The sequence below is a fragment of the Camelina sativa genome, unplaced genomic scaffold (assembly GCF_000633955.1).
Source record: "Camelina sativa cultivar DH55 unplaced genomic scaffold, Cs unpScaffold00815, whole genome shotgun sequence".
Lineage (NCBI taxonomy): Eukaryota > Viridiplantae > Streptophyta > Magnoliopsida > Brassicales > Brassicaceae > Camelina > Camelina sativa.
In genome coordinates, this window is record NW_010921940.1 from 1 (window position 1) to 13267 (window position 13267).

A 13267-nucleotide genomic window follows, 5' to 3' on the forward strand; every position below is an offset into this window, starting at 1 on the left:
GTCAATAGATGCAAAATCGAGAAGGTCAAATCCATGATTTGGTTACTGAGATATGAACTATGATAATGAGTATACATCCAAAAGCAAATCGCTCAATCGTTTACTAATAAGTATACATTCAATAGCTCAAAACTAATATCATATGGAATCCATAAAACCAGTCGGGCAAACTCAAACTAGGCGAAGTTCATCTCTTGGTAACTTAGAAAGACCTACTTCTCAGTGCAGATGTTTTCAGCTGAAACTTACCAAACTCTTAACTCTGAAACTTGAAAGCATTTTGTGGTAAAAGAAGATTTACATACCGGTAGATGCCTGATGGTAATACCCGAGACCTTCAATGAAGAGAAAACGCTTCTGAACATCCTCTCTAGTGACACCACTCACTTCTAGATAAGGCTCAGCTGCTTTAGACTGAAGGCAACAGAACTTGATCTTCCTGTACTTATCAGCTTTGATTATCCACTTCACACCTACATTGAAATAAAATTACTTAGATACAAATAAACAATTCAATCTATGAACACAATCCTTCTTAGAATACTAAAATCACAATGCACAATTACTCCAAACCAATGCTAATTACAAAAACATTTCCTCTTCAAGAAGATGTTTCAAATTTTCTAACTACAGTTTAAGTCAAATCAATGTGATAAGAACAACGAACACTGCAAAATTAATTGAATCGGAAAGAGCCTAAAATCCCAAATCTGTTGTTTTCCCATTTCGTAGAACAAGACTTAAAAATCAAAGCGAGAGTAGACTACGACCAGATCAATTAATAAACCTCTAACACGATCCTTGAGGAAACGGCTTTGTTCTATTCTAAGCTTAAAAGAAGGAAACAGAGAGAATGGTACCTCCATGGCAAAGATGACAGACTCCGTCGTACACAACGACACGTGGCTGGAGGCTACCAGGCATAATCGCCGGAATCGCAGTCGGCGAATCAGTTGGGTCCGAGTACGCAATAGCTTCATCGGTGTCAATCTCAGCCGTCGTACGGGAAATAGCTCCGGGAGACAAAGTCGGCGACGGAGTAGAGAAGTAAACCGATGAAGTAACCGATCGACGGTGGAGAAAACTTCCCAGGATAGACCTGGGTTTCAGAATCCGAAGCGCCTTCGTCAACATTCTAGAAATCTTCTTCGCATTTTGCTTTTTTTTTTCTTTCTTTTTTTTTTTCTGGGTAAAGAAAGAAACAGTAAAGAGGCGTTCAACTAAGAAAGAACTGTACTTTGCTTGAGCTCCAAGTCGGGCGAAAGGTTCTATGCAAATTTAAATGGGCTTATATTTTTGTCATATATTGGGCCTAATTTATGGCAACTTAAGCCCACTTGACTTAAAAAAATATGAATAGAAAAAGCAAGTGCGTGTATTTTCAAGAGAATATTGCAAATAATGCCATGAACAATGTTAAAGTTTATCTCCAATGCCATTTATCCAATTGTCTTCTCCCGCCTGCCACAAAAAGAATGTAAAGAGAAAGTGATAATACTATTATGCCCTCTTCCATTCTCTCTATCCAATATTCTCAAAATTTAATAGTGAAGAAAAATAAAAAGATCTCTATTGGTCCTCCTCGTTTTCTTCGTTCTCTTCTCACAAAATCAGAGATCTCGACATCCTCATTCTCTTCTCACAAAATTGAACCAAATTAGCCATTCGACAAGTCCTCCTCATTCTCTTCTCACAAAATCAGAGATCTCGACTGGAAGTGATGAATTTCATTATCCAGACCCTTCGTCGGGCCAACTCCTCCTTTTCCTTCGGCCACCGCGACAGGGGAAGTTCCCTCTTTTCTCAAAATTCATTGTTTTCCCTTCTCAGAAAAATCCCATAAAAGAAGCCCACTGTTGCAATCGGAATACCTGATGCCCTTGAGATACCTGATGCCGGAATTAGTAAGGGAGATCTTACCGACACCGCCAGACGCAGGTAACTCTGTTGTCCAACCACCCTCCTCTTCCTCTGTGTTTTGTTGTTCGTTACCGTGAAAACCGCTTTGATAGACATCAAATTTTGGGTAGACTATATTGTCTATCGATACTTTTTTGTCCATCTATTATGTTTTTCGTTGTTGTTTTTGTTGTTTGTTACCTTGCAAACCACTTTGATAGACATTAATTACTTGTGAAGTTTTGGGAAGACTATATTGCGTATGTATGCTTTTTGTCCATCTATAATGTTTTTCATTGTTAAATTTAGGTAGACTATATTGGTTATAGTTTTTGTGTCCACCGAGTCTGATGTTCCTCCCTGTTGCAGGCCTCATGGAGACTCATCTAGTAATCTGCCCTACTCGGAGGACATGAATCAACAACGAAGGTAGTTATGTCCATCATTCTCCTTTTGCATTCAATTTACATGTCTACCCAAACATGTTGTCTATCAATTCTGCATTCAATGATGGACCAGATATGTCCACCCAAACATTTGTCTCTCACACCGTTTTTTGGGTTCATAACTAAGACCATACAACATTCTCCCCATTGCATGTCGGGCGAGGTTGCAGTGGCTTCTAATGTTCAACCATCTTCTTATTGCAATTCCCCCAACAAAGCAGCCCCTTCTGGTATCGGTGGTCCATTGATGGACAACAGTCCGGCTTCAATGTATATGTCTACCCATCCTTGTCTATCAAACCGTATTTAGATACATTGTCGTTGATACTATACAACCTTTTGCCCATTACAGGTCGGCCGAGGACGCAGCCGATGTTGATGTTCAGGGATTGATAGACAACATAGAAATATCAAGGTATATGTCTATATAATAGTGGACTTTCTTCTGTTCACTGTGGACAAGAAACTAAATTCTTCCCATAGCAGGTCGGCTGAGGACGCAGACACTGATTCAGAGCAAGACTTTAGGAATTTCGTGCTTTCTGAGGCGCAGGTCCCTGTGGAGAATACCAATAGCGACCGCTAGACTCATAATTCCATGTCCCGCCATATCGTTCTTCTCTGGTTCAATGGACAACTCGTTTGCTTCAAAGTTTTGTCTACACCCGACGGACATATTGTCTTCAGGTCCGACAGACACCATATTCTGTCCATCCCTTTGTCAACACATGATCGACATTTTTAGATGTCTATTTTCATCAACATAACCCTTTATACTCTTTCCCGATAGACAACATACTTTGTCCTTCTTCTGCTGATATGACCTTATTTTTGTTGATCGAAACGTACAAATACACCTCCCACCCTCTTCATTCTTCGCTTTAAACTGCTTAAACTCAACTTCAAAATTCACACCATACAGCTCCAATCTCTTTTTTCATATCTCTTTACTCTTTTTTCTAACTACTTTTTTCTTCATTAACAACAATTAATTAATTTTATTTACCCTATAAATAACTATAGTTCCAAGCTGCTGCCCTATAAATAAGGGACTACAGTCCTATCGTCATTATTGTCGACCAACCCTTCAAAATTTTATTTCTCTTTGAATTTTCCCTCGTGCAAATTTCTTAGACAATAGACCAAGGCTATTTTAGTCTTTTCCAACTTTCCCTTCAATGTATATGTCTACCCATCCTTGTCTATTAAACCGTATTTAGATACATTGTCGTTGATACTATACAACCTTTTGCCCATTACAGGTCGGCCGAGGATGCAGCCGATGTTGATGTTCAGGGATTGATAGACAACATAGAAATATCAAGGTATATGTCTATATAATAGTGGACTTTCTTCTGTTCACTGTGGACAAGAAACTAAATTCTTCCCATAGCAGGTCGGCTGAGGACGCAGACACTGATTCAGAGCAAGACTTTAGGAATTTCGTGCTTTCTGAGGCGCAGGTCCCTGTGGAGAATACCAATAGCGACCGCTAGACTCATAATTCCATGTCCCGCCATATCGTTCTTCTCTGGTTCAATGGACAACTCGTTTGCTTCAAAGTTTTGTCTACACCCGACGGACATATTGTCTTCAGGTCCGACAGACACCATATTCTGTCCATCCCTTTGTCAACACATGATCGACATTTTTAGATGTCTATTTTCATCAACATAACCCTTTATACTCTTTCCCGATAGACAACATACTTTGTCCTTCTTCTGCTGATATGACCTTATTTTTGTTGATCGAAACGTACAAATACACCTCCCACCCTCTTCATTCTTCGCTTTAAACTGCTTAAACTCAACTTCAAAATTCACACCATACAGCTCCAATCTCTTTTTTCATATCTCTTTACTCTTTTTTCTAACTACTTTTTTCTTCATTAACAACAATTAATTAATTTTATTTACCCTATAAATAACTATAGTTCCAAGCTGCTGCCCTATAAATAAGGGACTACAGTCCCATCGTCATTATTGTCGACCAACCCTTCAAAATTTTATTTCTCTTTGAATTTTCCCTCGTGCAAATTTCTTAGACAATAGACCAAGGCTATTTTAGTCTTTTCCAACTTTCCCTTCATGTGCCAAAATGGCATTTCTCAGAAGAAAAAACAGAAGTGGCATTATTAAGAAGATTTTGGGGAAATATGGCATTTCTGGCCAAAATCCCATTCGAAATTGTATTCCTTTTTAATTATTGTTTTGTTGCATTTTTTATTATTAAAGAATAGTAAAGGTGCTATATTAATGTTATTTCCACGTAGATATATGATTATCACCATTCACCAGTCACCACACATTTTTTTTCTTCTACTTCCACTCCTTTCATTGGCTTTAAGTCTAAAACTATCTATATAAAATTCAAAACCGAAGCATGTGTTGTAAGTTAAAGTAGAATTGGATTCCATTACTAAAATTTAATTATTTGAAAAATATTAGCAATATAATTCTAAATTAGATAATAACTGTAAAAACAAGATAAAGACAATAACGAAGAAACTTCTTCTCTTATTAAGAATCACTTAAACAACCTTACAAGGAGTGTTTAATCAGTTTTACACACAACTAAAATAGCTTGTCACTGACCAATTCTTAATCTACCCAAAAATACAAAAGAACCTAAAAGCTTATTTTTGCTCAAGACTCTAAGAAAAATCCCAATCGGCCAAACAATATGTTTGCCTTGATCAAACAATATATAGGACACACCCATGACCTATTTCCCTAATACGGATAATACTAAATCTTTTTTGTAGATACGCATATATCTTGTTCTCCAATAATATAGCCACATCACCCAAAGTCCGTTGCTGCTTAAACGCGCGAACCAAACTTCCAGAATCCTACATACCAGCATTGTAGTACTCAAAAACCTTCATGCTTACATTCTCCCCCTTTTTATCTGAATGTGACATCTCAAGCATCCAACTATCAACCTGTCAACTGTTAGTACATGAACTTTACTCGAGTCTGTTAGAGTTAGTGGTTAGGCTTTCAAATAAAAAGATGTCGTTTGGATCCAAAAGAAAACAGCATCATTAGGATAGAGTACAAGTTCCGAAATCCAAAGACAAGAGGAAATCATAACAAAGCCTGAAATCCAAAGAAACAAAAGACATGACCAACAGTCATCCTAACTCTCAGCTAACACTAACTCTCCCCCTCACTACCATCACCATCACCATCAGACGCAGCAACACCATCATCAGCATCTTCATTTTCACCATCAGCTTCGGCTTCAGAGGCAACAGGGTCATCACTTACCTGTGAGACGGGCCTGCATCCTCAGCAGGAGTTCAACTATATCGGACAGATCATCGGCTAACTCCATGCGAGGCGTGATATTGAGCGGAGTATCCAGTTGAGAACAGTTCTTGGCATCGAAGGCAAAGTAAGCAGGATCACCAGAGAACTTATCGGTAGGAAACACAGGAACCTCACGCTGAAAGCACAGGAGTTGGTAAATCAGATTAGGAAAGGCAAGTCTATAACTGCTAGGACCTGAGTGGGCAGCAATGGAGCGAATGTGATCAAAGACAAACTGGCCAAAGTTGAAAGTTCGTTGATGTGTAATCATGAAAATGAGCTGACACCGATCAATCTGCAAGGTGTTCTTGTTGGTAGTAGGATACCAGTTGGAGCAACTAATCTTGTGCAACATGATCATGGATGGGGTAAAACGAGAAGTAATCAAATACTTCCACCGTGATACACTCCCACCCGACAGCAGCTCAGCAAGCTCATTCTTAGTGGCATCAACATGTATCAATGGTTTCGTAGGATCCACAGCAGCAGTATCAATATGAAACATGCGATTGATAATGGCAGGTGAGAACTCAAACTGCTTACCTCGCAGATAGACTTGCGTGAAACCATCGGAGCGAATAACCAAATCAACAAGATTAGCATAGAACTCATAAACCACTTGGTGATTGAATGGTTCAACATCTCGCACAGTGTGAATCATCCCAGCTGACTCAATCAACTGCTGAGCTCCATACATGGTAGAGACACCGAGAGGAAGGATCTTCTGATCGGTTACTTCTCTTTCATCAAAGTGATGGTAACGACGCCGAGCTTGAGTAGAGGAAAAACGAAGGTTAAGAGGACGCTTCGGCGGCTTTGTCAATAAGGGGAAACAACGGTCGCGAGAAGCCACACGACGTCTATTGGCGACACAACGAGCAAGGAATGAGAGGGATTCATCATCAGCCGTAGTCGCGGGAGGAGCAGCATGGGAATCAGCTTCCGAAGCTGTGGCATCACTATCACCCAGATCCATGGGATCGGACAACGGAGGAGCAACAGGAAATGGAAACGAGGGATCCGGAGTGGGAGAGTCATCACGAAGAACCAGGGAAGAACCGGAAGTGCGACGACGTGAAGAGGTGCAACGAGGAGCAGCGGCGCGAGAGGGCAAGATGCGGCTAGACGAGGACGAGGACGCCATTGGTTCGAATCGACAGCGGAAACAGTGGTGGCCGGAAAAAGATTACAAGCGGCGACGATGTGAGAATGAAGCAGAGAAAACGATGAATGTGTTACAGCGAGGGTTTGTAGAAGGAAATCGAGTAGACTCGGCGGAATGATTTAAAATAACCAAGCGGACTAAAACTTAATGGGCTGAAAAAAAACAACTTAGAGCCCATCAGCAATAACGTGGCCAAATGGCCTTATAAAACCCATCACCACCAACAAACAACTTAAAACAAGTTGTATCAAATTAACACCAATTTCGAATTCTGCAACCACATAACCACACGGGATTGGTCAAAGAGATGCTAGCAGCTAGAAAGAACTTCAGAGTCACCAAGAAACAGCTAGCAACTGGAAATTAGATGTAAATAAAATTCAAAGAGCCTCACAAAATACAAAATCCAAACTTCAAAAGAAAAAAAAAACAGCAAGCCATCATAGACTCATCAAGATCACATCACACCTTTTGTTTAGCACCCACCTACCAAGTGAACACAACCACAGAGAAAAATCCTCACACAACAGGTTAATGAAGACATTACACTCCCCATATCAGTATAGGACTTTGAAACTCACCAATGGACATCACTGATCTGCACTAACCCCTTCTCCTTTTATTTTATTTTATATATATATATAGATATACCACCCTGTGGACCAGACAAGCTCACCCTTTCATCATCATCAAGACACAAGAGGATCATTGGTCAATCTGTGCACAGATAGTGGAACAACAAATGAGGTAGATGAGCTCACCCGTTCATCATTAGCAAGACACAAGAGGATCACTGGTCACTCTACGACAAATGTGAGTTTTCCTTTTTTTTTTTTTTAAACCAGATCAGGGGTGCAGACGTGAGAGGTCCATGAGTAACCAAAAGAATAGGAGGAGGAAGTCATCACAAAACCCAGTGCAGGAACTCCCTTTAAACAACACACTCAGAAAGGCAAGATTAGTACTGAACAAAAACGTGCAATGATCCCTTGAGGAGCGTGACAGCTAGCATTCACCAATACAAAGTGAGTTTTTTAAATTGGCAAAGGTGACAGCATCAAGTGGTTTAGTAAATATGTCAGCTAGCTGTTTCTCAGATTCAACATGAAGTATTTCCACAAGCTTCCCTTCAACCAATTCCCGTATGAAATGGTGCCGAATATCAATATGTTTTGTGCGAGTGTGCTGTACTGGATTCTTAGCAATGTTGATAGCACTGATATTGTCACAATGAATTAAGAGAGTTTGAGTAGTGATACCATAATCAGCTAGCATTTGCTTCATCCAAAGAAGCTGAGTGCAACAACTTCCCATTGCTATGTATTCAGACTCGGCAGTGGATATTGATACACAGTTCTGTTTCTTACTATGCCATGCAATGAGATTGTTTCCTAAGAAGAAACATCCACCAGTTGTACTTCTGCGATCATCTGTAGAGCCTGCCCAATCTGCATCACAAAAACCAACAGGACTCGAGTTAGTTTGTTTTGTGTAGTACAAACCATGATCCAGCGTACCTTTGACAAATTTGATGATTCGTTTGACAACTGTAAGGTGGGACAGACGCGGACTGGATTGATAGCGAGCACAAACTCCAACACTATAACACAAATCCGGTCTACTCGCTGTAAGATACAGTAAGCTACCGATCATTCCCCGATATAATTTCTCATCCACCTTGGGACCAGCTTCATCTCTGGTGAGGATACACGATGTGCTCATATGAGTTGTTTTGGGTTTGCTTGTCTGTATGTCGAACCTCTTGACAAGTTGTTTAGCATATGTACTCTGAGAGATAAAGATTCCATCGACAGTCTGGGTGATCTGAAGACCCAGAAAATAACTCAGCTCTCCACACATGCTCATTTCAAACTCTTGTGTCATTGTTTTGACAAACATATTAACCAGCTCCTTGCAAGTGCTCCCAAAGACTATATCATCAACATAGATTTGAACAATCAATATTGCGGAGGGAGTTTGATAGATGAAAAGAGTTTTATCAACACTCCCTCTTACAAAGCCTTTCTGTAGTAGGAACTGGGTCAATCGCTCATACCAGGCACGAGGTGCCTGCTTGAGCCCATAGAGTGCCTTTTTAAGTTTGTAGACATAGTCAGGATGTCGTGAATCTTCAAATCCTTTTGGCTGTGAAACATACACCTCCTCTTGAAGTAACCCATTCAGGAACGCACTTTTAACATCCATTTGATAGAGCCGAATGTTGAGCAAACATGCCATACCAAGTAACAAGCGGATGGACTCTAGACGTGCAACTGGAGCAAAAGTCTCATCGAAGTCTACACCTTCAACTTGCGAGTATCCCTGAGCAACAAGTCTTGCTTTGTTGCGGACAATATTTCCTTCATTGTCAATCTTGTTCTTAAAGATCCATTTGGTGCCAACAACATTCACATCAGCAGGCTTTGGAACTAAATCCCACACATCAAGTCTTGTAAACTGCTCTAACTCCTCATGACATGCATTGTACCAGAACTTATAATCAAGAGCTTCTAAGATATTCTTTAGCTCAATTTGAGATACAAAGCAGGAATATTGAAACAATTCAATCTATGCTACAAAGCAGGATTGTTGTAGCATTTCCTGAAAGTTCAGTTTAACATGTCGAGTCATTCTTTCGTCCATGTTCCCAATTACATCTGCTGCGGAGTGGTTCTTATGGACCTGCAGTTGATTTGGAGCAGCTAAGACTTCTGATGACTCAACCTTTTCATCTTTGTCACACGATGTAATCTCTTCAGCATTCTTTTGAATATGTGGTTCTACAATAGGCACCTGCTGAACCTCTTGTTCATCATCTTCAATAGGAATAAGCACAGGTCTACTCCTGTCATCGAATACCACATTAACAGAGTCAACCACCATTCTTGTTCTCTTGTTAAAGACTCTATAGGCTGTACTGTTAGTTGCATAACCCAAGAACAATCCTTCATCGCTTCTAGAGTCAAACTTCCCCAAGTGATCTTTGTCATTTAGAATGTAACACACACAGCCAAAAATGTGAAAATAGGCTAAGTTTGGTGTTTTTCCTTTCCAGATCTCATAAGGAGTTGTCTTAGTGCCAGGTTTAACATAGACTCTATTGATGACATAACATGCAGTGCTTACTGCCTCTGCCCAAAATTTTTGTGGAACACCATTCCCAAGAAGCATAGCTCGAGCCATTTCCTGTAAAGTTCTGTTTTTCCGTTCTACAACCCCATTCTGCTGTGGCGTTCTTGGTGCAGCATACTGATGTCGAATTCCTTGCCTGTTGCAGAACCTCTCAAACTCCTCATTCTGAAACTCACCTCCATGATCACTTCTGATCTGAACAATGCTTCCCTTTTCAGTTTGAAGTTGTAGTGCCAGAATTTTAAAACTTTCCACTGCTTCTGACTTCTCTCTCAAGAAACGTACCCATGTGTATCTTGAGAAATCATCTACCAAGACAAAAATGTACTTCTTTCCATTTATGCTCTCTACTTGTACTGGCCCCATGAGATCCATATGTATTAATTCAAGCACCTTTTTTGAGGCTACGTCTGGTACTCTTCTATGATTCACCCTTACTTGTTTTCCTTTGTTACATGCTTCACACACAGCATCAAGCTTATCACCAAGTTTAGGTACCCCTCGGACCAATCCTCCATTAACAATCTTAACCAGACTCTGTACATTCATGTGTCCCAATCTCTTGTGCCAGAGTTCAACTTCTGACACAGTTGCAGCTAAGCATGTTGATGAAGGTTTCCACATGTAGCAGTTGTTGCCTGATCTAATCCCAAACAACACAGTGTTGTTGTTTTCATCTACTGCTTGATAATCGATTTTTGTGAAAATCACTCTCAGACCTTCATCACATAATTGACTTATACTGATCAAATTTGCTTTAAGCCCTTCAACAAAGTACACGTTGATCAATGATGGCTGATTATTGTCCTCAAGTTGTCCTTTACCTCTAATGAAGCCTTTTCCACCATCACCGAATGTTACCTTTCCGCCTGGAACATGTTCATAAGCTGATAGGATGTTTGGATTTCCAGTCATGTGACGCGAACAGCCGCTATCAAAATACCAGGGATCACCTCCTTCACTGCTTGTTGAAGTAAAAGCCACTTGTGCTATAGAGTCTTCTTCATCGAGAGTTATCCTAGAGAGATTACAGTAGAGGCTGATTTCCTCTGTCTCTTGAACTGCTCGATTATACATTGTTTCATTGTTCTCAGATTCCTTACTGTAAAGATCCCTTTTAGATACCCAGACTTGGCAAAAATGAAGTGGATCGTTGAAACATTTTCTAGCCATCCAAAGCTCCTTGATTTTGTTCTTAAACTTGAAACCAAAAGATCTGACATGCCCTGTTTTGCCGCAGTAAAAACACCCATAGATCCTACGTCCTCGCTGTGATCTGTTCAAACCTTTTTGCTTGGGTTGAAGTTGTGTGTTCTTAGTTGGTGCTACAGGGACCTTCTGTTGCATCACTTTTTCCAGAATACTTGACTCTGTTTCGTGATTTGCACTGCTTTTAACAAAACTCACAGATTTATCAGGGGACAACAACTCAACAGTCTTCTCCTTGTGATAACCCAGACCTCGATGTTGAGAACTTACAATTCCCATTGATAAAATCTCATCCAGTTTTTTACCTCCATTGTTTAGCATCCTGATTTTTTTGTGGTTCTCATTCAATTCCCTTTCTAGGCTTGTTGATCTTTCTTTTTCTAAACCATACATCTCTTGTAAGTTCTTCAATTTCCTCTCAAACAGCTCCTTTTCAGTAGGAGGAAGTTCATCACCGATCCAAACTCCAGGCTTCCTTTCTTCCAGCATGTTAACTTTGGCTTCTAGTTTCAGTTTTTCCTTGATAAGTAACAGTTTTTCATTACACAGCTGAACCCAATTGTCATACAAAACACAGTAGCTTTCTTTTGTAATTGATTCTTCCTCATCATCATCAGAGCTTTCAACTGGCACATCATCGCTTTTGACACTGAAAGCAAAGAGATTGAGCATTCCTTCTTCTTCATCACTCTCTGACTCTGAGTTGCTATAGCTGAGAAATGACTTGTTCTTTGCTTTTTGCAAATTTGGACATTCTGTTTTCAAATGACCTATTCCTTTACACTCAAAGCATTTTATCTCCTTCCTCTTTGTCAAAGGACATTCAGGTTTGTAGTGTCCAAAACCATTACACTCGTGACATTGCACATCTTTTCTATGATCAGCCTTCTCCTTTTCAGTCTTGTTAAAACGATTGTTAGATCTCTCTGCATCGTTTCTGTTCCAGCGAGAAGAATCTCTTGTTTGACCTTTTTCAACACGCTTCAAAGCCTTTCCAAAGTTCCTTGCCATCAAGGACATATTCTCCTTAATTTCTTTTAACTGGTCACTTGTATCGTCTGCCTTGAAAGCAATTCCTTTGCCGTGGATTCTCAGTTCTTCAGCAACTTCCATTTCTTCAGACTTCAGCATACCAACTAAATCAGCAAACTTCAAAGTGTCCGTGTTTCCAGAGACTCTCATAACTACTTTGTGAGCTGCATATTTGGAGGGCAGACACCTAATTAGTTTTTTAACCATCTTGGTATTCTTGTAGATTTTACCAAGATTCTTCGCCTCATTTGCAATAGCCCTCATCTTAGCACTGAATTGTGAGATAGTTTCTTCTGGATCCATCCTTAGAACTTCGAACTGAGAGGCGAGCTAATCCAACCTTGTTCGTTTGACACTTGAGTTAGCTTCATGTGACTTCTCCAGAATATCCCAAGCCTCTTTAGCTAACTCACACCCTTGGACTAGTTTAAACTCGTCATCGTTTACAGCTCCAAATATGGCACTAAGGGCTCTAGCGTTATATTTTGACAGGCTCTTCTCTTCTACCGTCCAGCGAGCTTTAGGCTTAGTAATCTTGTCACCATTTTCAGTTTTCTCATAAGGAGGTTCCCAGCCTTCCTCAACAGCTGTCCAAGCGTCTTCTCCCAGATTTCGGATCAACTGAATCATTCGGACCTTCCAGCGACCATAACCTTTATCATCCAACATCACAGGCTTCTGAAGCATCATTAATTCATTAACTGAATCCATCTCTGTCTCAAGATCTCAACCTGTGTCGAGTATCAAGCTCTCGTCGGTTGACTGCTCTGATACCAAATGTAAAAACAAGATGAAGACAGTAATGAAGAAACTTCTTCTCTTATTAAGAATCACTTAAACAACCTTACAAGGAGTGTTTAATCAGTTTTACACACAGCTAAAATAGCTTGTCACTGACCAATTCTTAATCTACCCAAAAACACAAAAGAACCTAAAAGCTTATTTTTGCTCAAGACTCTAAGAAAAATCCCAATCGGCCAAACAACATGTTTGCCTTGATCAAACAATATATAGGACACCCATGACCTATTTCCCTAATACGGATAATACTAAATCTTTTTTGTAGATAC

General features: G+C 40.0%; 1 protein-coding gene across 1 annotated transcript; it reads right to left on the reverse strand.

The window, feature by feature from the left end:
• Window positions 1-6: 6 nt before the first annotated feature.
• LOC104773953 lies at window positions 7-1226 on the reverse strand. The gene is made up of 2 exons (XM_010498623.2): window positions 861-1226; window positions 7-473 (listed from the first exon to the last, which is right to left on the reverse strand). The coding sequence occupies exons 1-2, from the start codon at window positions 1132-1134 to the stop codon at window positions 298-300; spliced, it is 450 nt and encodes a 149-aa protein (XP_010496925.1). The 5' UTR covers window positions 1135-1226; the 3' UTR covers window positions 7-297.
• Between the last annotated feature and the right edge of the window lie 12041 nt (window positions 1227-13267).